Source organism: Scyliorhinus torazame, unplaced genomic scaffold (genome assembly GCF_047496885.1).
Source record: "Scyliorhinus torazame isolate Kashiwa2021f unplaced genomic scaffold, sScyTor2.1 scaffold_360, whole genome shotgun sequence".
Taxonomy (NCBI): Eukaryota; Metazoa; Chordata; class Chondrichthyes; order Carcharhiniformes; family Scyliorhinidae; genus Scyliorhinus; species Scyliorhinus torazame.
In genome coordinates this window covers 54,229-81,249 of record NW_027308087.1, presented here as the reverse complement: position 1 = coordinate 81,249, position 27,021 = coordinate 54,229, and the positions used below count along the sequence as shown (strand labels likewise).

At 46.4% G+C, this 27,021-nt stretch overlaps 1 protein-coding gene across 3 annotated transcripts in view; it reads left to right on the top strand.

The window, feature by feature from the left end:
• Nucleotides 1–25,259, top strand: part of LOC140406207 (cytochrome c oxidase subunit 6B1-like) — a 41,274-nt gene extending 16,015 nt beyond the window's left edge. For all 3 annotated transcript variants that reach the window (XM_072494348.1, XM_072494350.1, XM_072494349.1), the window contains exons 2-4: nt 1,868–1,978; nt 24,785–24,885; nt 25,121–25,259. In XM_072494348.1, coding sequence (XP_072350449.1) covers nt 1,873–1,978; nt 24,785–24,885; nt 25,121–25,174 — 261 coding nt within the window. In that variant the 5' untranslated portion in view covers nt 1,868–1,872 and the 3' untranslated portion in view covers nt 25,175–25,259. The remainder of the gene's footprint in view (nt 1–1,867; nt 1,979–24,784; nt 24,886–25,120) is intronic.
• The last annotated feature ends 1,762 nt before the right edge of the window (nt 25,260–27,021 follow it).

Genomic DNA, 27,021 nt, shown 5'->3' with positions numbered 1-27,021 from the left:
AGGATGGGAGTCTCTGCGGAGTCCAGGTAGGCCTCGAAGCACCGCAGCCAGTATTTAAAAATTTCCTTTGCCTCCGGCGTTCGTGCTTCCAGATTGAGCTCTGGTTTTAGGCCTGCGTCCATCCTGAATCTAGTTTAGCCTAATAAATTGAGGTACCCTCAATAATGATGCTTAGAGATTAAACTGTAAAGAAGGCTTTATTAGGCTAATAACTATGCTACAGATTTGGACGAGAGCTGACTGCTATACAGACCATGAGGCAGGCCTTTATGTATGGCTCCCAGATGGGCGGAGCCAGAGGCGGAGTCCCCAGGGTTCCAAGCCTGGTCTTAAAGGGGACATCACCTTACATGATGATAAGGCAGTAACCGTTCATCACAATAACATTAATAATCTTTATTAGTGTCACAAGTAGGCTTACATTAACACGACAATGAAGTTACTGTAAAAATCTGTTGTTTGTTAACTGATTTTAAATTCCACAAGCTGCCATGGTGGATTTGGACCCATATCCGGAAACCATTAGCCTGGCTGTCTGCATTAATATCCCAGTAACATCACCACTGTGCAATCACCTCACATCGAAGAGTGATGGTGAAGTGAAAACTGACTGGATATATATTTAGCATATCGAGAGGAAAAATTATGATTGAGTGAGAGGCAGATGTGGGCCTGTCTTTGGTGTGTGTTGTTTATGTCCCAGCCTTCAGGCTGTTACTGCACCGAGTCAACATTTAACTAAATACATAAAACAAATATGCTTCTACATTTATAAAAAGCAGGAAAAAAATTTAAGTAGGATGCAGCAATATCAAAATTGAAAATGGGTTTAGACGTTCTAAGTGTTGATGTTACTGCAGTGGATTGGGTTTACAGTGGGGGTTTTGAGGCATAATTAATAGCCCTGGGCTGTTTTTGCTCTGAAATGTTGTCAGGTATTTTATACTAACTGTTCTTTTCTCCATTATCAATGAAATTAAGTTTTAAAATTAGAAAATAGAATCTGTACCCTTTTGGGAATCCATTAGAAGCACAATCAGATTACTTTTTACACCATTTTAGCAATCCTGTAGTTCCTTAAGGTTCTATCATGTAGTATCTTCTTGCTATGTGATGAGAAGGATTTTAAACTTCAGTAGATGATGTGTGAGCATAGATACGGTGATGCTTTGGCAATTTCCAGTTGACATATTTAGTCCTGAGACATTGCATTTCAACTTTTTTTTCTCAAACAGCTCCATATAGAGATGAGAAACTTTAGTTTTGAATTACAACACTTTGAGTCCATTACATATATTTAAGTAATTAAGGAAGAACTTGGTCTACTTCATTTTCTTTTTTTGCAATCGATTCACTTTTTCTGTTTTTGAACGAATTGCGAATTTTCAAACTAACAGTAAAATAATAATCTGGGTAAACCATAAGCTGTGCTGGTGCGAGATGGTTTTCTGATATTAGTGAATTATTAATAAATTATAAAACGGCGTACTCAGTTCAAACTAAAAGATAAAGCGCAGCCCAATACATCCCAGTGCCTGCAAGGATCACTTTAATCTCTGTCTTGCTCATAGCTGGGCACCTGCACTACATGTTGCAGGAGGCTGTTGCTGTGATAATTGCGAGTAGTCTAAAGCCACAGAAACCAACCTCCAACAAAAACCTTTCATTGGGAAGGAAGAGCAAGTGAGTGAAGAGCTGGGTGAGACAAGATTCACAATGACTCCAGATGTGCCCACTATGAAGGCCGTCACACCATCAGAAAAAAGCTCTGTAGTTAAATTAGTGGCACATTTCCCAAAAGACATGTTGTGCTTGTTCTTCATTTAATTAAAACAAATATACAAATATTTCACGTTTCTTTTGTCAGTCACGATGGCGGAAGATATCCAGACCAAGTTGCAGAATTACAAGACGGCGCCTTTCGATGCCAGGTTTCCCAACCAAAACCAAACCAGAAACTGCTTCCAAAACTACCTGGGTGAGACATCACTGTGCAGAGAATCGGTGTATGGTTAATTACAGTTAATGGTTGGCGTATTGTGAAGAAGCAAATGACATCGGTCTTAATCAATTTATCAGTCTTTAACTGACTTGTGAAAAAATAAACCCATGCAAATTTATGCTTAAAATTGGTATTTTTCTTTCAAGGTACTAACAAGCTTCCATTGCTGTGCTCATTTTTTTTGCCTATTGTGCAATTATTTATTAATTTTCTTAAATTCCCCACTTTTTGTTGGAAGTAAATAATCATGAGATTTAACTTGTTCTCAATGTACAAGGTTTAGATATGAATTAATATTCATAAATATGCTAACAATACATTAAAATTTACAGAGCAATATCATAGTGAGGTTGAAATTGAAATTTCTCCCTAGCGTTTAAAACAATTCAGTGGTTAGCACTGCTGCGTCACGGCACCGAGGATCCGGGTTTCATCCCGGCCCTGGATCATTCACTGTCTGTGCGGAGTTTGCACATTCTCGCCCGTCTGCGTGGGTCTCACAAAAGATGTGCAGGGTAGGTGGATTGGCCATGCTACATTGTCCTTTAATTTGAAAAAAAAAGAATTTGGTCATCTAAATTTGAAAAAAGCATTTAAAACGATTAGTTAAACATGTTATCCAGAATAAAGACTTGGTAGCTTTTGCACCACCCATTCCACCAGCATTTCTTGCTATTTATGTTCCAGCTACTGATTAATAGCATTGTTTTCTGTTTAATTATCTGCATTACAAGATTGATGTGGGTGGCTGGAGAATAGAACCCTCCTGTATCAGGAGCATCAGCAATAAGATTTTTGGGCAGGTGAGAAAGAGGTCAAAGAGATCAGTTTTAAGGAGGAAAGTGAGAGGGGAGAGGTTTAGGGAGGACATTCCAGAGCACAGCTGCCAATGACAGAATCATGTGTAATTGAGAGTTGCCCAATTTACTGCCCAGTAACTATAATAATAATAATCTATATTGTCACAAGTAGGCTTACGTTAACACTGCAATGAAGTTACTGTGAAAATCCCCTAGTCGACACACTCCGGAGCCTGTTCGGGTTCACTGAGGGAGAATTCAGAATGTCCAAATTACCTAACAGCACGTCTTTCGGGTGGGAGGAAATCGGAGCACCCAGACGAAACCCACGCAGACACTGGGAGAACGTGCAAACGTCCCACAGGCAGTGACCCAGGGAATTGAACCTGGGACATTGGTGCTGTGAGGCAACAGTGCTAACCACTGTGCTACTGTGCTGCCTGTTCTATTTCTGTTGTTGGGGAGCAGAGGGCCTCTGGGACTGTTGGTCAATCTGTACTCTACAGCTGGTGAGATCCCATCTTCCTGATCTGCTGCCTGCAGTGAAGGAACAGCTTTGATAGTTGTTCATATATGCCTGTGGTTTTGACTGTATCTTTGGTCATTCCCGTCAACCACGTACGATCGAGGTGACAACTGCTCTATTCACGTGCTAAGTTGCCATGTGTGCAGACCAATCCCTGTTGAGAGTGTTGATGGTTTGCACCCTGACTGGCTCTCCAATGCTCAGCTCTGGTAATGAATCGGCAGTTTTGTCAAAATGAAATTTAACTTTCTGCCACTTCACCTTGATTTTTTTTCTGTCATGCCTTGGCTTCAGTAGCTTCTTTGCTATTGGAAAAGTAATTTGCTTGTGGCGTGATATTAGACTTTCGACTGGACTGCTTTCCAATCCTTCACAAATTTAGCACAGATGTGTGCGATTTCCTGATGGTGCCTCCTCAGCGTTTTCATTTGTTTGGGTATATTGAGGAGATGATGTGTCGTGTTGAATTTCTCAATTCTATATGAAGTGGCTGAAGACTTCACTCGTGAACTGAGGGCTGTTGTCACTCATCACAATATCTAGAATGCCGTAACGACTGAAGTGTGCTTTCAGGCATTTTACAATCTTCCCAGTCGTTGATGAAGTTTAGCTCCCAGTAGTCAGAATAGTAGTCTACCATGTCAAGGTAATCAGTTTCTGCTAGAGTGAACTCCCAATTTCCTCCATGGTCTGTCTGGGATGCCATGCAACATCAACGGCTCTAGAGCTTTCTTAGCTTGGTACTCATTACAAGCACCACACTGGCCAATGCAGTCTTTAATATCATTGCTTATGTTTGGCCAGTGGAGCTTTCCTCAGGCTTGACTCAATTCATTGATGGCTTGCATGGATGGACTTCAGCATCTCTGCTCTCACATCTTTGGGGATAACCACTCTGTTTCCTTTGTACAGTATGCCATGGCAGGCTGTTAATTCTTCTCGGCTGCCCAATAGGCTCTTGTGCCCACAGGTGTGTCCTTCATGCTCCCTGGCAATTCTTTCAGCACTTGGAGAGTTGCACCTTTTTGGTAGTTCACTTGATTCAAACGTCAGATTCAGTGGGCAGAATTTTCTGGGGTTCTTTTGCAGTGTTGTCTCAGGCAGGAAAAGCAGCCTGCTGGCATATCCCACTGAATTTTTAAACACTTGGAAAAAACAATGCTGGACACAGGTTCCACCAAAGTTCTTGACCCTCGTAAGTGACCCACAGGCGAGCTGGATGCAACATGCCAAACTTCACCTCCTTCTTGAAGAGGGCTGATTTAACTTTATTGAAGCTCACCCTTTTGGCCAGTTCCGCACCCAAGTCCTGGTAAATGCGCAGCTCGTTATCTTCCCATTTGCAGCTCCTCGTCTGCCTGGCCCACCTCAAGATCTGTTCCTTGTCCAGGAACCGGTGCATTCGTACCACCAACGCCCATGGCGGCTCATTCATCTGCGGCTTCCTCATAAGCACTCTGTGCGCCCTGTCTACCTCTAAGGGCCAAGTAAACGCACCTTCCCCCAGCAGCTTCTCGAACATATGCCCCTGCGTCCGATCCCTTGCTGACCTCCGGGATGCCAACGATCCTCAGGTTCTGCCTACGCGATCTTTTCTCCAGATCCTCCACCTTCTCTTGCAGCCTTTTCTGGTGGTCCCTCATCAGCCCCATCTCTGCTGCTGGTCCTCGTGCTCAGCCACCGCCTCTTCCACCTTCTGGATCACATGGCCCCTGGGCTTCCAATCTCTGCTCCACCCGGTCAATCCCCGTCTTTATCGAGTCCAGGTACTCTTGTCTTTGCTTAGCAGAGCTCTACTAAAGGAATTCCACCAGCTGCTCCGTTGACCACTGGGCCGGCAATCCCAGTCCCTGAGCCTCTGCTATGTTTTTCTTAACTACAGACTCCACTCCCTACTTTGCCCAACAATCTCTCCTTTTCAGACCACTTCTGGTCCACGAATCTGTACACTGGTGGGGAATCCTTCTCCTCTACCTCACCAATCTCCTATTTTGCCGATCAAATCCCCCATAAGTCGGGGAAAAAAGTCTCAAAAGTCCACCACGAGCGGGAGCTACCAAAAAAGCGACCACTCACTTGACAGCCGCCACTGGAAGTCCTACTCTTTCTAGTTTAATAATATCCTTTCTATAATAGGGTGACCAGAGCTGTACACAGTATTCCAAGTGTGGCCTTACTAATGTCTTGCACAACTTCAGCAAGATGTCCCAACTCCAATATTTAATGTTCTGACCAATGAAACCAAGCATGCCGAATGCCTTCTTCACCACCCTGTCCACCTGTGACTCCACATTCAAGGAGCTATGAATCTGTACTCCTAGATCTCTTTTGTTCTATAACTCTCCCCAACTCCCTACCATTAACTGAGTAGGTCCTGACCGATTCAATCTACCAAAATGCATCACCTCACATTTATCTAAATTAAACTCCATCTGCCATTCATCGGCCCACTGGCCTAATTGATCAAGATCCCGTTGCAATCCTAGATAACATTCTTCACTGTCCACTATGCCACCAATCTTGGTGTCATCTGCAAACTTACTAACCACGCCTCCTAAATTCTCATCCAAATCATTAATATAATTAACAAATAACAGTGGACCCAGCACTGATCCCTGAGGCACACCGCTGGTCACATGCGTCCAGTTTGAAAAACAACCCTCTACAACCACCCTTTGTTTTCTGTCGTCAAGCCAATTTTGTATCCAATTGGCTACCTCACCCTTGATCCTGTGAGATTTAACAACCTACCATGCGGTACCTTGTCAAAGGCCTTGCTGAAGTCCTTGTAACTCTCTTGATTACCCCTTCAAAAAACTCAATCAAATTTGTGAGACATGATTTTCCACTCACAAAGCCATGCTGACTGCCCCGAATCAGTCCTTGCCTCTCTAAATGACTGTAGATCCTATTCCTCAGAATACCTTCTAACAACCTACCCACCACAGACGTTAGGCTCACCGGTCTGTAGTTCCCAGGCTTTTCCCTGTGGCTCTTCTTAAACAAAGGCACAACATTTGCTACCCTCCATTCTTCAGGCACCTCACCTGCGGCTATCGACGGTTCAAATATCTGTTAGGGGACACACAATTTCCTCCCTAGCCTCCCACAATGCCTGAGGATACATTTCATCAGTTCCTGGGTATTTATCTACCTTGATGCGCATTAAGACTTCCAGCACTTCCTTCTCTGTAATATGCACACTCCTCAAGGCATCACTATTTATTTCTCCAAGTTCCCTGACATCCATGCCTTTCTCAACAGTAAATACCGATGAGAAATATTCATTTAGGATCTCACCCATCTCTTGTGGATCCACACATAGATTACCTTGTAGATCCTTAAAAGGCCCTATTCTCTCCCTAGTTACTCATTTGCCCTTTACGATTTGTAGAAGCTCTTTGTATTCTCCTTTGCCTTATCTGCCAAAGCAATCTCATGTCCCATTTTTGCCCTCCCGATTTCTCTCTTAACTGTACTCCGACCACCTTTAAAGTCTTCAAGGATTCTCTTGATCCCAGCTGCCTTTTTATGTCATATGCCTCCTTCTTCTTTTTGACCAGGGCCTCAATATCCTGAGTCATCCAGGGATCCCGACTTCTACCAGCCTTGCCCTTCACTCTAAAACAAATGTGTTTACCTGAACACTGCTTAACACACTTTTGAAACAATCCCACTTACCAGCTGTCCCTTTGCCTGCTGACAGACTCCCCCAATCAACTTTTGAAAGTTCCTGTCTAATACTATCAAAATTGGCCCTGACCAATTTCGAATTTTAAGTTTTGGGCCGGACCTATCATTCTCCAAAGCCATAAGGCCATAAGACATAGGAGCAGAATTAGGCCACTTGGCCCATCGAGTCTGCTCCGCCATTCAACCATGGCTGATATTTTCTCATTCCCTTTCTCTTGCCTTCTCCCCATAACCCCTGATCCCCTTATTAATCAAGAACCTATCTATCTCTGTCTTAAAGACACTCAGTGAATTGGCCTCCACAGCCTTCTGCAGCTAAGAGTTCCACAGATTCACCACCCTCTGGCTGAAGAAATTACTCCTCATCTCTGTTCTAAAGGATTGTCCCTTTAGTCTGAGATTGTGCCCTCTGGTTCTAGTTTTTCCTACAAGTGGAAACATCCTCTCCACGTCCACTTTAGCCAGGCCTCGCAGTATCTTGTAAGTTTCAATAAGATCCCCTCTTATGCTTCTCAACTCCAACGAGAGCAGACCCAGCGTCCTCAAACGTTCCTCATACGACAAGTTCTTCATTCCAGGGATCATTCTTGTGAACCTCCTCTGGACCCTTCCCAAGGCCAGCCCATCCTTCCTTAGATACGGGGCCCAAAACTGCTCACAATATTCCAAATGGGGTCTGACCAGAGCCTTATACAGCCTCAGAAGTACATCCCTGGTCTGGTATTCTAGCCCTCTTGACATGAATGCTAACATTGCATTTGCCTTCTTAACTACCCGACTGAACCTGCACATTAACCTGAAGGGAATCATGAACAAGGACTCCCAAGTCCGTTTGTGCTTCTGATTTCCGAAGCATTTCCCCATTTAGAAAATAGTCTGTGCCTAAATTCCACCTTCCAAAGTGCATAACCTCACACATTTCCACATTTTATTTCATTTGCCACTTCATTGCCCACTCTCCTAGCTTGTCCAAGTCCTTCTGCAGCCCCCTTGCTTCCTCAATACTACCTGTCCCTCTACAGATCTTTAATGGTCTGTGTCTTATTTTACACACAGTGCCTTTAGTACCTTCTTCCAGATCATTAATGTATATTGTAAAAAGTTGTGGTCCCCGCACAGGCCCATGAGGCACACCACTAGTCATCGGCTGCCATCCTGAAAAAGACCCCTTTATCGCCACTCTCTGCCTTCTGCCAGTCAGCCAATCCTCTATTCATGCCAGGATCTTACCCTGAACACCATGAGCTCTTAACTTATTTAACAGTCTGCATAAGATAAAGATACATGGCATTAAGGGTAAAGTAGTAGCATGGATAGAGGATTGGTTAATTAATAGAAAGCAAAGAGTGGGGATTAATGGGTGTTTCTCTGGTTGGCAATCAGTAGCTAGTGGTGTCCCTCAGGGATCAATTTTGGGCCCACAATTGTTCACAATTTACATAGATGATTTGGAGTTGGGGACTAAGGGCAATGTGACCAAGTTTGCAGATGACACTAAGATGAGTGGTAAAGCAAAAAGTGCAGAGGATACTGGAAGTCTACAGAGGGATTTGGATAGGTTAAGTGAATAGGCTAGTGTCTGGCAGATGGAATGCAATGTTGACAAATGTGAGGTAATCCATTTTGGTAAGAATAACAGCAAAAGGGATTATTATTTAAATGATAAAATATTAAAACATGCTGCTGTGCAGAGAGACCTGGGTGTGCTAGTGCATGAGTCGCAAAACGTTGGTTTACAGGTGCAACAGATGATTAAGAAGGCAAATGGAATTTTGTCCTTCATTGCTAGAGTGATGGAGTTTAAGAGTAGGGAGGTTATGCTGCAATTGTATCAGGTGCCTGGTATGGAGGGAAGATCTTATGAGGAAAGGCTGAGGGACCTGAGGCTGTTTTCGTTAGAGAGAAGAAGGTTAATCGGTGTCTTAATTGAGACATACAAGATGATTCAGGGCAGCACGGTAGCATTGTGGATAGCACAATTGCTTCACAGCTCCAGGGTCCTAGGTTCGATTCCGGCTTGGGTCACTGTCTGTGCGGAGTCTGCACATCCTCCCCGTGTGTGCGTGGGTTTCCTCCGGGTGCTCCGGTTTCCTCCCACAGTCCAAAGATGTGCAGGTTAGGTGGATTGGCCATGATAAATTGCCCTTAGTGTCCAAAATTGCCCTTAGTGTTGGGTGGGGTTACTGGGTTATGGGGATTGGGTGGAGGTGTGGACCTTGGGTAGGGTGCTCTATCCAAGAGCCGGTGCAGACTCGATGGGCCGAATGGCCTCTTTCTGCACTGTAAATTCTATGATCAGAGGATTGGATAGGGTGGACAGTGAGAGCCTTTTTCCTCGGATGGTGATGTCTAGCACGAGGGGACATAGCTTTAAATTGAGGGGAGATAGATATAGGACAGATGTCAGAGGTAGGTTCTTTATTCAGAGAGTAGTAAGGGCGTAGAATGCCCTGCCTGCAACAGTAGTGGATTCGTCAACACTAAGGGCATTCAAATGGTCATTAGATAGACATATGGACGATAAGGAAATAGTGTAGATGGGCTTTAGAGTGGTTTCACAGGTCGGTGCAACATCGAGGGCCGAAGGGCCTGTACTGCACTGTAATGTTCTATGTGTTAGTGAGGCCATACCTGGAATATTGTGTTTAGTTTTGGTCTCCTTACCTGAGAAAGGACGTACTGGCGCTGGAGGGTGTGCAGAGGAGATTCACTAGGTTAATCCCAGAGCTGAAGGGGTTGGATTACGAGGAGAGGTTGAGTAGACTGGGACTGTACTCGTTGGAATTTAGAAGGATGAGGGGGTATCTTATAGAAACATATAAAATTATGAAGGGAATAGATAGAATAGATGCGGGCAGGTTGTTTCCACTGCTGGGTGAAAACAGAACTAGGGGGCATAGCCTCAAAATAAGGGGAAGTAGATTTAGGACTGAGTTTAGGAGGAACTTCTTCACCCAAAGGGTTGTGAATCTATGGAATTCCTTGCCCAGTGAAGCAGTTGAGGCTCCTTCATTAAATGTTTTTAAGATAAAGATAGATAGTTTTTTGAAGAATAAAGGGATTAAGGGTTATGGTGTTCGGGCCAGAAAGTGGAGCTGAGTCCACAAAAGATCAGCCATGATCTCATTGAATGGCGGAGCAGGCTCGAGGGGCCAGGTGACCTACTCCTACTCCTAGTTCTTGTGTTCTATGCGGCACCTTGTCAAAGGCCTTCTGGAAATCTAAATAAATCACGTCCACTGTTTCTCCTTTGTCCAACTTCCTTGTTACCTCCTCAAAAAACTCGAACAGATTTGTCAGACACGACCTCCCTTTGACAAAGCCGTGCTGACTCAGTCCTATTTTACCATGCACTTCCAAGTGCTTCGCGATCTCATCTTTAATAACAGACTTTAAAATCTTACCAATGACTGAAGTCAGGCTAACCGGCCTATAATTTCCTGTCTTCTGCCTTCCTCCCTTCTTAAACAGTGGTGTTACATTAGCTACCTTCCAGTCCTCTGGGACCCTTCCAGCCTCCAGTGATTCCTGAAAGATCATCACTAATGCCTCCACAATTTCCTCATCTATCTCTTTTATGACCCTGGGGTGTAGTCCATCCGGTCCAGGTGACTTATCCACCTTCAGACCTTTCAGTTTCCCCAGAATCTTCTCCTTTGTAATGTTCACTGCACTCACCTCTGCCCCCTGGTTCTCCTGGAGCTCTGGCATCCCACTGGTGTCTTCCACCATGAAGACTAATGCAAAGTAACTATTCAGTTCATCTGCCATTTCTTCGTTTCCTATTATTACTTCTCCAGCCACATTTTCCAGTGGTCCAATGTCTATTTTTGCCTCTCTCTTACCTTTTATATATTGAAATCTCTTCCCATCTTCCTTTATATTACTAGCTAGCTTGCACTCATACTTCATCTTCGCCCCCCTTATTGCTTTTTTAGTTGTCCTCTGCTCACTTTTAAAGGCTTTCCAGTCCTCTGGTGTCCCACTAATCGTCGCCACTTTGTATGCTTTCTTTAGCCTTTATGCTGTCCTTGACATCCCTCGTCAGCCATGGATGCCTTGTCCTCCCCTTAGCATGTTTCCTCCTCCTTGGGATGAATTTCTGTTGTGCCTCCCTAATAACCCCCAAAAACTCCTGCCGTTGCTGTTCCACTGTCTTCCCTGCGAGTCTCCTTTTCCAATCAACTCTGGCCAGCTCCTCCCTCATGTCTTTGTAATTACGTTTTTTAATTGTAATACCGTTACATCTGATTGCAGCTTCTCCCTCTCAAATGCAGGTTAAAACTAATGGAATTATGATCACCAACACTTCTGTCACCTGCCCTTCTTTATTTCCCAAGAGGAGGTCAAGTTTTGCCCCCTCTCTAGTCAGGCCATCCACATACTGAATGAGAAATTCCTCCTGACTATACTCAACAAATTTCTCGCCAGCCAAGCCCCTAATGCTATGACAGTCCCAGTCAATTTTGGGAAAGTTAAAGTCCCCAACTATTACCAATCTATGTTTCTTGCAACTATCTGTAATCTCCTTACATATTTGCTCCTCAATTTCCAGCTGACTATTTGGGGGCCTGTAGTACAATCCCTTCAAAGTGATTTCTCCCTTCTTATTTTCAGTTCTACCCATATAGCATTAGCGGGCAAACCCTCGGATATATCCCCTCTCAGTACTGCTGTGATATTCTCCCTAATCAAAACCGCAACTCCCCCTCCTCTCTGGCAAGCTCTCTCTAGCAGTCGCATTAAATTCCGATCATGGTCAGCTATGACTTCTTCTATTGCGTCTCCACATCCATAGACTAGTAGTTCATCCACTGTGGCTTCCATTTCATGAAGATTACCGATTACCTCATGCTCATAGATACTCTTCTGGAGCTGTGAAAATGCCAAAGGGCATGTGCAGCCATCTGTATCTCCCGAATGGACTCCGGAATGTAGTCTACTTCATCCAATTTTGCTTGCCAGTGACCATCCTTCACATCTAGGGTTGTAAAGATCTTTGCCTTGGCAGGTTGTGGCTAATTTCCTTCAATGGTTGGCAGGTTTTTTTGTACACTCCAAGCTTTCCCGGTTGTCTCACTGCTAATCCAATCTATTGGGAATTGTTGCTTTCTTGATTACTCCCTTCTTTTCCAGCTCTCCTATCTTGTTTTTCAGGCTGGACTTGAACTCTACGTAGCAGATGCTAAATTGATCTCACTCAGTCATCTACTTCTACATGATATTCTCCAGGAAAACATCCAGACCCTGTAAACACGTTGTTATACACCTCTCGGATCTGTTTGCCGGTCAATGGTTTTGTATGCTGCGACACGTTGTACATTTATGGTTTAGGGTTACCAGTCCAAGCTTTAGACTTGCTCCTTCCGAGATGAGTGGCTGTTGCTTACAGTCTATAATCTGGATTTTCATTCTTGCCATTGCATTGGGCTCTCAGATTAACCTGTCCTCTCATCTCAGTATGGATTACCTGCCATCATTTGGCCTCAACCTTACTTTTGAGGGCGTGATTTTTGGATCATCATGTTGAGTCACTTAGCACTGGTTTGTGAAGGTCATATTCACCTGAAGCACTCCTCCTGTGGTTATCATTCTGACAATCACATTCATAACAGGGAACAAATAAATGGGTGAGGAACTAATTTCATACTTTACATCTGCCTTCACAAAGGAAGTCATGAATAGCGTACCGGACGTTCTGAGAAGCATAGGTTTTAGTAAGGAGATGAAGGAAATTAGTATTAGAAAAATGGTTTTGGGGAAATTAATGGGATTGAAGGCAGACAAATCTCCAGGGCCTGATAATCTTCATCCCAGAGTACTTATGAAAGTGGCCCTAGAAATAGTAGATGGCATTTGGAAGGTCTAATACAGGTGGGAAATATACAGTAAATGGCAGAAACCTTCAAGAGTATTGACAGAGGGCAGCACGGTGGCTCAGTGGATATCACAGCTGCCTCATGGCACCATGGTCCCAGGTTCGATCCCGGCTCTGGGTCACTGTCCGTGTAGAGTTTGCACATTCTCCCCGTGTTTGCGTAGGTTTCGCCAAAGATGTGCAGGGCAGGTGGATTGGCCACACTAAATTGCCCCTTAATTTATATTTATATAATTTATATAAATAAATAAAAATATTGACAGGCAGAGGGTGGCAACACAGGTGGAGAAGGTTGTCAAGAAGGCATACCGCATGCTTGCCTTCATTGGGGCATTGAGGATAACATTTTGCAAGTCATGCTGCAGCTGTATGAACATTACTTAGACCACACTTGGAGTACAGTGTTCAATTCTGTTCGCCACACTACCAGAAGGATGTGGAGACTTTGGAGAGGGTAAGAAGAGGCTTACCAGGATGTTGCCTGGTATGGAGGGCATTAGTTATGAGGAGAGGTTGGATAAACTCAGTTTATTCTCACTGGAACAACGGAAGTTGAGGGGCAACCTGATAGAAGTCTACAAAATTATGAGGTGCATGGACAGAGTGGATAGTCAGATGCTCTTTCCCAGGTGGAAGAGTCAATTACTAGGGGACAGAGATTCAAGGTGCGAGGGGCAAAGTTTAGAGCAGATGTGCAAGGAAAGCTTTTTTACACAGAGGGTAGTGGGTGACTGGAATTCGCTGCCGGAGGAGGTGGTATCAGCACATATGATAGTGACGTTTAAGGGGCGTCTTGACAAATACATGAATAGGATGGGAATAGTGTAAACGATTTTAGGTTAGACGGGCAGCATTGGAGTGCCAAAGGGCCCATTCCTGTGCTGGACCTTTCTTTGTTCTTTGTTATTGGTGGTCATTTTCCAAAATTCTTTGGACTCTAGATTGGTTCCTACATATTGGAAGGGTAGCAAATGTAACCCCGCTATTCAAAAAGGGAGGTAGAGAGAAAACAGAGAATTATAGATCAGTGAGCCTAATGTCATTAGTAGGGAATTTGCTTCAAGGATTTCATAGCACAGCATTTGGAAAGCAGTGGTGTAATCAGACAAAGTCAGAATGGATTTACAAAAGGGAAATCATGCTTGACAATTCTACTAGAATTCTTTGAAGATGTAACCAGTAGAGTTGACCAGGGAGAACAGGTGGCTGCGGATTATTTAGACTTTCAGAAGGCTTTCGACAAGATCTCACAAAGCGGATTAATATGTAAAGTTAAAGCGCATGGGATTATGGGTAGTATCTTGAGATGGATAGAAAGCTGGTTAGCAGACAGGAAGCAAAAAATTGGAATTAATGGGTCTTTTTCTGATTGGCAGACAGTGACTAGTGGGGTATCGCAGGGATCTGTGCTAGGACTCCAACTGTTCACATTATATATTAATGATTGGACGAGGGAACTAAATGTATTATTTCTAGATTAGCAGATGATACAAAGTTGGGTGGGAGGGTGAGCTGTGAGGAGGATGCAGAAATACTTCAGCAGCATTTGGACAGGTTGAATGAGTGGCACATGCATGGGAGATTGCAGTATTATGTGGATAAATGTGAGGTTATCTGCTTCAGTACCAAAAATAAGAAGGCAGATTATTATTTGAATGGGTGTTGTAATAACCTGCACAGGACTCATCCACCTGGGGATGATTGTTCCCCGTGTTCAATTGGACTGAGTTAACCCAGCACTAGCATAAAAGGCAGGCAGCTGTAGAGCCAGCTAAAACGTAATGAGGACCCGGTGAAAGTGAACTGGGCCCTGTGCATGTATGATGCTGTTGCTGAAAGAAAGGACTTTTAAGAAGCTTGTTGGACTCCCCTGGCTTTATCACATTGGCGACGATTGATGAATTGGAGCTATCGGCGTGCTGCTTGTTTGGCTGAGCTACCCCCCGGGAATTAAAAAAAAAAAAAAAGAGTGGACTACGGTATCGAGTTTGTTTCTGTGTTTTTTTTTATAGCCTCTAATGTCATGGAAGGCGAGAGCTGGGTCGAGTTTTTTTTGGGGGTTGCCGGCTTGTGAAGTGTGTCCGCTGGGAGTGATCTGGAGTCTGATGTGTCCGGCAGTACCAGATGCGGTATTATTCTGGTGTGGGTCGCGTAGCGTTTCGTCCGTCTCTGTCTGCTGTTGTTTCCTGATGCTGGCAGTGGTCCACCGGGGAGTCCGTTCTCGAGTTGCCGCCGCCGCTTTGGAACGTCATTCTGGTCGTGAGAGCAGCGTTGTGTTTGGAAGACTGTTCTGCGGCAGCTTGGACTGTGGGATTTGCAACAGTGATGTTTTGCCTGCGAGCTGACAGTTATTGTACGACTGCAGGTTTTGTGCCTGGAGACTCTGGTGTGGAGTTGACTGGACATTCCATATGTGACTTCTGGTCCTGTGGAAGCTTGCACGGAACCCTGCTGTTTTTTTAAATTTGCGCTGTGTGCTTATTTGCCTGTGTACTGTAAGAATGTCGGGGTGACAGCTCCCTGGGCATTTTGGTAGGTGTTTTATTTTTTGGGTAGAATTTAGAGTGCCCAATATTAAAAATTAAGGGGAGTTTGGCAGTTGCGGGACGTTGAGGTGGACGTTGTCTGATGTCGTTTTCCCCCCACCCCGGTTCCCTCTGTGGCTGGAAGGCATGCCACGCCGATTGGGCCTTGGGCTGATGGGTCCGATGCTGTGGTGCGCGCCATCCCCCGGTTCGGCTGTTGGCAGCTTCGCCCCCTGTGTGACTGGTGAGGGTGTTGGGCCGGATGTAAGGCTTGGTGGAGTACATGCCTGCCCGTCCTGCTTCTCCGTTCTCTGAATCAATTTTTTTTTAGGTTTGTTGTCTGGTCACTGTGGGCTTTGCACCCGTTTGGTCCTTTCCTATCCACTCCTCCTAAATGGCCGTCCTTGTGAGGGGTTTCGGGCTTTGGGGGGAGGGGTGTAATAACCTGCACAGGACTCATCCACCTGGGGATGATTGTTCCCCGTGTTCAATTGGACTGAGTTAACCCAGCACTAGCATAAAAGGAGGGCAGCTGTAGAGCCAGCTAAAAAGTAATGAGGACCAGGTGAAAGTGAACTGGGCCCTGTGCATGTATGATGCTGTTGCTGAAATAAAGGAGTTTTAAGAAGCTTGTTGGACTCCCCTGGCTTTATCACAGGTGTAAATTGAGAGTGGTGAACTGGAAAGCATGGTAGCACAGTTTCATAGATTATCATAGAATTTACAGTGCAGAAGGAGGCCATTCGGCCCATCGAGTCTGCACCGGCTCTTGGAAAGAGCACCCTACCCAAGGTCAACACCTCCACCCTATCCCCATAACCCAGTAACTCCACCCAACACTAAGGGCAATTTATCATGGCCAATCCACCTAACCTGCACATCTTTGGACTGTGTGAGGAAACCGGAGCACCCGGAGGAAACCCACGCACACACTGGGAGAATGTGTTCTTTACCCAGAGAGTAGTGGGGGCATGGAATGCACTGCCTGTGGAAGTAGTTGAGTCGGAAACATTAGGGACCTTCAAGCAGCTATTGGATAGGTACATGGATTACGGTTAAATGATATAGTGTAGATTTATTTGTTCTCAAGGGCAGCACGGTAGCATTGTGGATAGCACAATTGCTTCACAGCTCCAGGGTCCCAGGTTCGATTCCGGCTTGGGTCACTGACTGTGCGGAGTCTGCACGTCCTCCCCGTGTCTGCGTGGGTTTCCTCCGGGTGCTCCGGTTTCCTCCCACAATCCAAAGATGTGCGGGTTAGGTGAATTGGCCAATGATAAATTGCCCTTAATGTCCAAATTGCCCTTGGTGTTGGGTGGAGGTGTTGAGTTTGGGTAGGGTGCTCTTTACAAGAGCCGGTGCAGACTCAAAGGGCCGAATGGCCTCCTTCTGCACTGTAAATTCAATGATAATCTATGATTAATCTACGACAAAGATTCGGCACAACATCGTGGGCCGAAGGGCCTGTTCTGTGCTGTATTTTCTATGTTCTATGTGCAGACTCCGCACAGACCGTGACCCAAGCCGGAATCGAACCTGGGACCCTGGAGCTGTGAAGCAATTGTGCTATCCACAATGCTACCGTGCTGCTCCCCCCATTGTTGCTTCACAGCGCCAGAGGTCCACGTTCGATTCCCAGCTTCGGTCATTGTCTGTGCGGAGTCTGCACATTCTCTCTGTGTCTGCGTGGATTTCCTTCAGGGGCTCCGGTTTCCTCCCACAAAGTCCCTAAAGACATGCTTGGTAGGTGAATTGGACATTCTGAATTCTCCCTCAGTGTACCCGAACAGGCGCCGGTGTGTGGCAACTAGGATATTTTCACAGTAACTTCATTGCAATGTTAATGTAAGCCTACTTGTGACATTAATAACGATTATTATTACTGAGTGAGACCTTGGTATCATTGTGCATCAGTTGCTGAAGATAAGCGTGCAGGTACAGAAGGCATTGTGTGCAATTTTAGTATCCTTATCTCAGGAAGGATGTTCTTGCTAAGGAGTGAGTGCTGCCAAAGTTTGCCAGGCTGATACCTGGGATAGCGGGACTGTCAAATAAGGACACACTCAATTGGTTAAGATCATATTCATTGAAGTTTAGAAGAGTGAGGGGATCTCATAGACACTTACAAAATTCTAACAGGATTAGGCAGAGTAGGTTCAGAAATAATGTTCCTGATGGTGGGGAGTCCAGAACTAGGGGTCATAGTTTGAGGATAAGGGATAAACCTTTTAGGACTGAGGTGAGGAGAAATTTCTTCACCCAGAGAATGGTGAATCTGTGGAATTCGCTACCACAGCAAGTAGCTGAGGCCAAAATGTGTAATTTCAAAAAGGAATTAGATATCGCTCTTGGGGCGAAAGGGATCAAGGAATATGGGGGGGAAGGCAGGATCAGGGTATTGAACTTGATGATCAGCCATGATCATAATGAATGGCAGAGTAAGCTCGAAGGGCCGAATGGCCTCCTCCTGCTTCTATTTTCTCTGTTTCTAAACCATTTATCATCTATAGACCTGATAGAGCCAACCTGTTGTATGGTGTATAGAGCTTCCTCAGACTCTCCTGCTGATATCTCTCCGCTGACCAGTATCAGCTGCTTTTGGTTCTTTCGAACCAAACGTGTGTGTAAGATGATTCAGCTTTTTGCAATTAAAACATTGCCGACCCCACATTGGGTAATTATTCTTTTCCTTTGGGTGATGTCCTCGGCAGTATTGCATCTTGGCCTTTGTCCTGGATTGTTCCGCTCTTTTCACTTGGAATGTCTATCAGCATAATGCAAAGCCTAATATGTTCTGCCATGAAGATGGTCTACCTGATGATTTACAAACTCTGCGCTTCTGCACATGTCGATCGCTTTCTTGAGAGTAGGTTGATCTGCCCGGAGTGTATGTGCTCTCATTGCAGGATACCAGTCCTAAGATAATCCTATCTTTAATGAGGTCATCTTTCAGTTGCCCAAATTGACATGATTGTGCAAGATGTGATACTGCAGTCGCATACAATCAAAATACATTTTGTTCCCCACTTGAACACTAATGTTGAATACATACATAAGTTATGTTCAGGTTCAAAGTGTGCCTTCAAAGCCGGTTTTCTGTTCTTTGGGGAGATTTAAGGTGGAATACAATATGTAGCAGTTTCTCCCTAGTAGTGATAAAAGTGTTGCCACTCGTATTTGTTCCAGGTTGTTAATTAAATCTGTTGCAATCTCGTATTTTTGCCAAGTGGAAAAACTGTCAGTTCTGCCTCATATCGCCTTTCAATCTGATCACCCAGTGTTCTAACTGAAGTGTGCTTTTATTTGCTCTTCCTTTTCTGTGACTTTCAGTGGCGTTTCTGTGTTCCTCTTTCAGTAGCTGTATTTCCTTACAGCTCTTCTTTAAAGAAGCTGCATTTCTTTACAGCTCTTCAAATTCAACCTTCGCTCTCCTTCTGACACCATGTTACAAGATCAATGAATTCAGTGCTTGTTGTACTCACTCCTTTAAAGGAATGAATGTAACATGGCTGCTTCCAGTCAGTGTCTCATGGCAGAGGTCACCTGACTATGTTAAGTCAGGCAGGACTTCAGTACATGATGGCATTTTAATCCATAGAATTTCTACAGTGCTGAAGGAAGTCATTCAGTCCATCGGGTCTGCACGGACCATCTGAAAGTACACCCTACCTAGGCCCACTCCCCCATCCTATCCCCATAACCCCACCTAACCTGTACAGCTTTGGACACTATGGAGTAATTTAGCATGACCAATCTACCTAACCTGCACATCTTTCGACTTTGGGAGGAAACCAGAGCACCCAGAGGAAACATGGGGAGAACATGCAAACTTACTGAACGTAAGCATGCAGGTATATAAAGCAGGCAGTAAAGAAGGCAAATAGTATGTTGGCCTTCATAGCGAGAGGTTGTGAGTACAGGATGATGCACGATCAATTACACTCAAAGACGAGGTTGTATCATAACTGAAGGCTTTAATCGACTAGAACTGTTCCCCAGCAGCTTCGGTACAGAAAGTGAGGGCTGCTGGGACGGCACCGGTTCTTATACCCCGCCTGTCAAGGCGGAACTACACACCAACAGCCAATGGTAAACTCCTAGGTTTAACCAATGGTCTTCGGCCTCTTGGGTACTGTAATACCTGATAATACAACATTCACCCCCTGTTTTTAAAAAAAAAAAAAGAGTCCAGCAGGGGTGGTGGCCAGTGGTTACGATTGCATCTACATGGTATGATCAGATATGGAGGTACCGTGATACCTCTTTACAGAGTTGTCGAGTATTTTACAAGCGTGGAAGATATATACATTCAGTGTACGTTTACGGTTACAGTTACATTGAAACAATCAGTCGGTCCGGTGGCCTGGTCATCCTCCTGGATCGTCTGGGCTTCGGTGGTGATTCTGGTGGGGTTCCGGACATCTGCGACTCTGGGAGCGTGGCGTTGGTCTCCATGGCAGCTTCGGCACCCCTAGATGGTGGGGCCAATGGTTGGGCTGAGAGGGCAGCGCCTGTAGGGGGCGTCGATGGGTGGGATGGCCTAGGTAGGAGTGGCGGGAGGACTGACCCTCCAGTGAGGTGCTGTGAGGGCGGGGGGGGGGGGATGAGATGATACGGGTGCGCGTGGAGTTCCGGCGGGCGCCAGGTCCCGGAGAGAGATTGTATCTTGCCGGCCGTCAGGGAACGCCACATAGGCATACTGGGGGTTAGCGTGCAGCAGGTGGACCCTCTTGACCAACGGGTCCGACATGTGCACCCGCACGTGCTTCCAAAGCAGGATGGGTCCGGGTGTCTCTAACCAGGTTGGGAGCGAGGTCCCGGAGGACTTCCTGGGGAAGACAAGGAGACGTTCATGAGGTGTCTGATTGGTAGTTTCACAGAGTAGCGACCGGATGGCGTAGAGGGCCATCGGGAGGACTTCTTGCCAGCGGAAGACTGGGAGATTCCTGGACCGTAGGGCCAGTAGAACGGTATTCCGGATCGTTCCGTTCTCCCTCTCTACCTGCCCGTTTCCCCGGGGGTTGTAACTGGTCATCCTGCTTGAGGTGATGCCCTTGCTGAGCAGGAATTGACGCAGTTCGTCGCTCGTAAAGGAGGACCCCCTATCACTATGTATGCGGGGAACCCGAACAGTGTAAAGATACCCTGGAGGGCCTTGATGACGGTGTTTGCAGTCATGTCGGGGCAGGGGTTGGCAAATGGGAACCGGGAGTACTCGTCAATCACGTTCAGGAAATACGTGTTGCGGTCGGTGGACGGGAGGGGGCCTTTGATGTCCATGCTGAGGCGTTCAAAGGGACGGGAAGCCTTTATCAGGTGCGCCCTCTCTGGCCGGTAGAAGTGCGGTTTGCACTCCGCGCAGATTTGGCAGTCCCTGGTGACTGTCCTGACCTCCTCGTTGGAGTAGGCAGGTTGCGGGTCTTAATGAAGTGGAAAAAACGAGTGACCCTCGAGTGGCAGAGGTCCTCATGGAGGGCTCGGAGGCGGTCCACTTGTGCGGTGGCACACATGCCGCGGGTCTGGGCATCGGAAGGCTTGTTTAGCTTCCCAGGACGGTACAAGATCTCGTAGTTGTAGGTGGAGAGTTCTATCCTCCACCGTAAGATCTTGTCGTTCTTTATCTTGCCCCGCTGTGCATTATCAAACATGAACGCCACCGACCGTTGGTCAGGGAGGAGAGTGAATCTCCTGCCAGCCAGGTAATGCCTCCAATGTGGCACAGCTTCTACTATGGCTTGCGCCTCTTTTTCGACCGAGGAATGGCGAATTTCTGAAGCATGGAGGGTACGGGAGAAGAAGGCCACGGGTCTGCCCGCTTGGTTGAGGGTGGCCGCCAGAGCTACGTCGGACGCATCGCTCTCGACCTGGAAGGGGAGGGACTCGTCGATGGCGTGCATCATGGCCTTTGCAATGTCTGCTTTGATGCGGCAGAAGGCCTGGCGGGCCTCCGTCAACAGGGGTTGTGAACTGGATTAGGGGTCGGGCTTTGTCTGCGTAGTTGGGGACCCACTGTGCGTAATAACTGAAAAACCCGAGGCAGTGCTTTGGGGCAGTGAGGGAGGTGGGAATTCCATAAGGGGGCGCATGCGTTCAGGGTCGGAGCCTATAACTCCATTTCACACCACGTAGCCGAGGATGACTAGGCGGTTGGTGCTAAATACGCATATATCCTTATTATACGTTAAGGATTTTCGCGGTCTGGAGAAATTTCCAGAGGTTGCTGTCGTGGTCCTGCTGGTCATGGCCGCAGATGGTGACATTATCCAGATACAGGAACGTTGCGCGTAAGCCGTATCGGTCAACCACTCAGTCCATCTCGCTTTGGAAGACTGAGACCCCATTAGTGACACCAAAGGGAACCCTTAAAAATTGGTAGAGCCGCCCATCTGCTTCAAAGGCAGTGTACTTGCGGTCACTAGTGCGGAGGGGTAGCTGATGGTAAGCGTACTTCAGATCCACCGTGGAGAAGACCTTGTATTGCGCGATCCTGTTCACCAGGTCGGATATGCGGGGGAGAGGATACGCATCCAGCTGCGTAAACCTGTTGATTGTCTGACTGTAGTCGATGACCATCCTATGCTTCTCCCCGGTCTTCACCACCACTACTTGAGCTCTCCAGGGACTGTTGCTAGCTTCAATGACCCCTTCACTCAGTAGCCTTTGGACCTCTGACCTGATGAAGGTCCGGTCCTGGGCACTGTACCGTCTGCTCCTGGTGGCGACGGGTTCGCAAACCGGGAATGCGGGTCGACCTTAAGGGTCGCGAGACCGCAGACAGTAAGGGAGGTATAGGGCCACCGAATTTTTGACGGTCAGGTTTTGCAAGTTACATTGGAAGTCCAACCCCAGGAGTGTAGCTGTGCAGAGGTGCGGCAGGACATAAAGGCAGAAATTGTTGAATTTCCTGCCTTGGACGGTGAGGTCTGCTGGGCAGAACCCCTTTAACTCCACCGAGTGTGACCCGAAGGCCAGGGAGATTCTTTGGTTTACAGGGTGGGTAACAAGTGAACAGCGCCTTACCGTGTCGGGGTGTTTAAAGCTCTCCGAGCTCCCAGAGTCGATCAGGCAAAACGTCTCGTGGCCGTTGATGAACACCGTCGTCGTTGCAGTTGCGAGTGTCCGAGGTCGATTTTGGTCCAGCGTCACCGAGGCCAGATGGAGCAGTTGTGGGTTGTGATCGGGCAGCGTGTAGTCGGCCGTGCTGGGGGCTCCATCCAAGATGGCATCTCCCATGGATCGCACATGGTGGTCGGGGATGGAAAAAATGGCGGTAGAGATGGGCAAAATGACGGCGCCCATCCGTCCAGCGTGGTGTCCGAGGGGCAAGAGGGCCACGCCCGTGGGTCGGACGTGGCCCTAGGATAGGGAGGTGGCGGTGAGTGCTGGCCGCCTGGGGCCCGAGGGAAAGATTGCCGCGGCGGTCCGGAGTCGCTGGAGACTGCGCCCATGGCTCGTGCCTGGCAGACCCCCACAAAATGGTCCTTCTTGCCGCACCCTTTGCAGGTGGAGGTGCGGGCCGGGCAGCGCGTGCGGGGATGCTTCGCCTGCCCGCAGAAGAAACAGCGGGGCCCGACGGAGTTAGCGGGCCGTCTTACAGCGCAGGCCTGCGGAGACACTGGGAAGGTCAGTGGGGCTGCCGCTGCGGGATGCCACGCAGCCCAGGGGGCCACCGCATGGGGCCACCGCATGGTCGGGCGCATAGGACTGCGCGTTTCTGGAGGCAACATCCATGGACCCTGTCAGGGCCCGTGCCTCTCTCAGTCCCAGGGTGTCCTTTTCTAAGAGTCTTTGGCGGATCTCTAAGGAGCTCATACCTGCTACGAAGGCAACCCGGATTAGAAGTTCCGTTTGCTTGCAGGCAGCCACAGTTTCTGCCCAGCACCAGTAGCACACGGTAGAAGTCCTCCAGCGATTTCCCCGGGGCTTTGCCGTCTGGTTGCAAGGTGACGTGCGTAGACCTGGTTTACAGGGCGGATATGTCCTTTTAACAGTTCGATCGCAGCATCGTAGTCCTCCACCTCCTCGATGAGGGTGAAGATTCCAAGGCTTACCCTAAAGTGCAGGAGATGCAGTTTCTGTTCTCCTGAGGGGGTGCCTCCGGCCGTCTCGAGGTAGCCTTTAAAGCACACCAGCCAGTGCTTAAATATCGCCGCTGAGTTCTCTGCGTGGGGGCTGAGATGTAGACACTCCGGCTTGATTCGGAGATCCATTCTTTCAGCTTAAGAGTAGTCTATTAAATTGATGCACGATCAATTACACTCAAAGATGAGGTGAGTGTATCATAATTGCAGACTTTAATCGACTAGAACTGTTCCCCAGCAGCTTCGATACAGAAAGTGAGGGCTGCTGGGATGGCACCGGTTCTTATACCCTGCCTGTCAAGGCGGAGCTACATACCAACAGCCAATGGTAAACTCTTCGGCCTCTTGGGTACTGTAATACCTGATAATACCACACAGGAGCAGGGATGTCTTGCTGCAATTATACAGGGCCTTGGTGAGGCCACACCTGGAATATTGTGTGCAGTTTTGGTGTCCAGATCTGAGGCAGGATGTTCGAGCTATAGAGGGAGTGCAGCAAAGGTTTACCAGGCTGATGCCTGGGATGGCGGGACTGACATACGAGGAGAAATTGAATCGGTTAGGATTGTATTTGCTGGAGTTCAGAAGAATGTTGGGGGGGTGGGGGGATCTCATAGAAACCTATAAAATTCTAAGAGGACTAGACAGCAGGACAGGGTAGATGCAGGGAAGATGTTCCCAATGGTGGGTGTGTCCAGAACAGTCACCTCCTGAGGATACCGGGTGGACCATTTAGGACAGTGATGAGTAGAAACTTCTTCACCCAGACTGCGATGAGCCTGTGGAACTGATTACAACAGGAAGTAGTTGAGGCAAAAACATTGTATGCTTTCAAGAAGCAGTTAGATATAGCACTTAGGTCGAAGAGAATAAAAGGATATGGGGGGGGGGAAAAAGCAGGATTAGGCTATTTATTGATTTGGATGATCAGCCATGATCATGAACGGTGGAGCAGGCCCGAAGAGCCGAACGGCCCCCTCCTGTGCCTATTTTCTATGTTTTTACATAGGCTCACATACGACCAGTATTTAATACGTGGTCCCTGTGCTAACCATTGTGCCACTGTGCTGCCCACAGAACAATGGCTCATGAATCAAAACCACACACTCTCACCATTCATTTCAACCGTGCATTTAACCATTTAATCTGTTCACCCCTCTGCCAATTGTGTACATGTGTTCCATGAATGTCTCTTTGGGGTTGAAATTGGTTAACACCAGTTGAATATTCCTGTGGATGGTATTTATAATTAAACTGTCCCATTGTGATTGTCTTACAGACTTCCATCGTTGTAATAAAGCACTAATTGCAAAAGGTGCTGATATCGCTCCTTGCGAATGGTATCGCAGAGTGTTCAAGTCACTCTGCCCAACTTCATGGGTATGAAAAAACAATCCATATTTAATAAAATAATAACATCTGATATATGTAAGTCGGCAGTTTTTAATATTGTTTTACATGAACTCATTGAGTAAAAATCTTGTATAGCTTTTAAAAATAATTTTAGAAAAGGTAATTAGCGACAAAATCATTTAGGCAGCTTAAAACCTGAAGTTCTGCTGATTTATAAATAAGTTGTTTTCTGTGACATAATTATTTATATCTTACATTTTAGATAAGCAAATGGAATGATCAGCTGGAAGCGGGCACATTCCCTGGAAAAATCTAACTCGTTCGCGCAGTCAGGTTGAAACCCTTACAATGTTTCCAAAATTTACAGCTTTTACCAAAATAAATCCTAAATATTAAACACATGTTCAGTTCGTATCTAGTGCTTTTTTATTTGTGTAAAAACACTTGTTATTGTACAATTCCAGTCACATATCAAGCAGAATTAAATAATTCCACTCCTTGGGAGCTGTATGTTGAATTAGATGAATTTCTCGGCAAATGAAAACAAAGGAATTGTTATGAATTCTACATTAGTTTGTAAACCAGGGCTGCTGGACATTGGGAGGAAGCATTTCATGGTCTTGTTGAAGATAAAGGGCTACGTTTAATTGCCACTTTTGTGGTTCGTTCACTGGCCAGACGGCCAGGGGCAACCCAGCTCTGACCATTTTTGGAAGTCCAGATAAGGTTAAACGTCAATCAGGCAAGTAACTGCCCACCTGCCATCGGGACTTCTGTGCCTTTGAGGGTGGAGGTCGCGCCCCAAGGAGCTGCTGGCCAATCAGAAATCTGGCACTTCTTCAGTCCCAGCAGCGGCATTGGGAGGTGGAAGCCATGACTGTTACCGCAGCAAATCCCACAGCAGCAAAGATTGGGGAAGACCCAGAGTACAGGTGAGTTAGTCAGGCTTGCCGAAGCTAGTCAGGCTGGTCTAGGATAGGGAGCGGGTGCTGTTGTGGAGGGCAGAAGATCTCTTAAAGTGAGGGTGGACATTGCCACTTGGGGGGGGGGATTCCCTCCATGGGCCACCTGATCAGGAGGCCCCCACCCAAAGGCCACCAGCTTTTACTGGACAGCCTCCCCATGTGATGTATGGCCCCCCCCACTGGAAGGATATCCATGAAGGTGGGATAAGGCCCTTGTGTGGCAGAATACATTTAGATAAAGCTAAAAAACAAGAGCAGTATCATTACTACTGGGCCTATTCTATAGGCTACAAACAAGTGAGGAAATTGCAGCATATTTGCGAGAAAATTACAGATGGGATCTTTAATAATCACAATGTAGACTAGGTTAGTAATAGTGTTCCAGGAGAGTTTTTTGATTAGTATATTCCCAGCCTAATGAGGAAGTAGGCATTGCTTGATCTGTTTCTGGGGAATGAGGTGTCAGTAAGGGAATGTTTGGGAAACAGGTGATCATCTATCGTCAGGTTCAGGTTAGTTATGAAAAAGGACAAGGACCAAACCAGGCAAACTCCCTGAATAATGAAACCGATAAAGAGAGTAAGATGAAAATGGAAAAAAAAAAGATGTGGATGACAGATGTCAGTGAGAGCAGATGGAATACAGAAAACTCAGAGGGGAAATAAAAGTGGAAATGAAATAAAAGCAGTAAAAGTGATGTGAAGAATTTTTTTTTCACTCAGAGGGTGTTGGAGTCTGGAACAAGCTTCCTGAGATGGTGGTGGAGGCAGGTTCGATCGAGGTATTCAGAAGGGAATTGGACTGCTATCTGAAAAGAAAGAAAGAACGAGCAAAGTTATGGAGATAAGGCAGGAGAATGAGATTAGATAAAATACGTTTTCAACAGAGCCAGAGCAGACTTGATGGGCCGAATGGCCTCCGTCTGCACTGCAAAGATTCTGTGAAATGAAAAAGGCAACACAAGAGACAAAATGGGAGACTGAGAAGGAACTGGTAGCTAACAAAAAATCTGAAAGTCTTCCACAGGAATGTAAATTCTATTCCATGATTTTATGTTGCAGTGATTGGAACGATAAGGTCGATGGACGGGCGGACCTATTATGATTATCATAGAATTTACAGTGCAGAAAGAGGCCATTCGGCCCATTGAGTCTGCACCGGCTCTTGGAAGGAGCACCCTACTGGGGTCCACACCTTC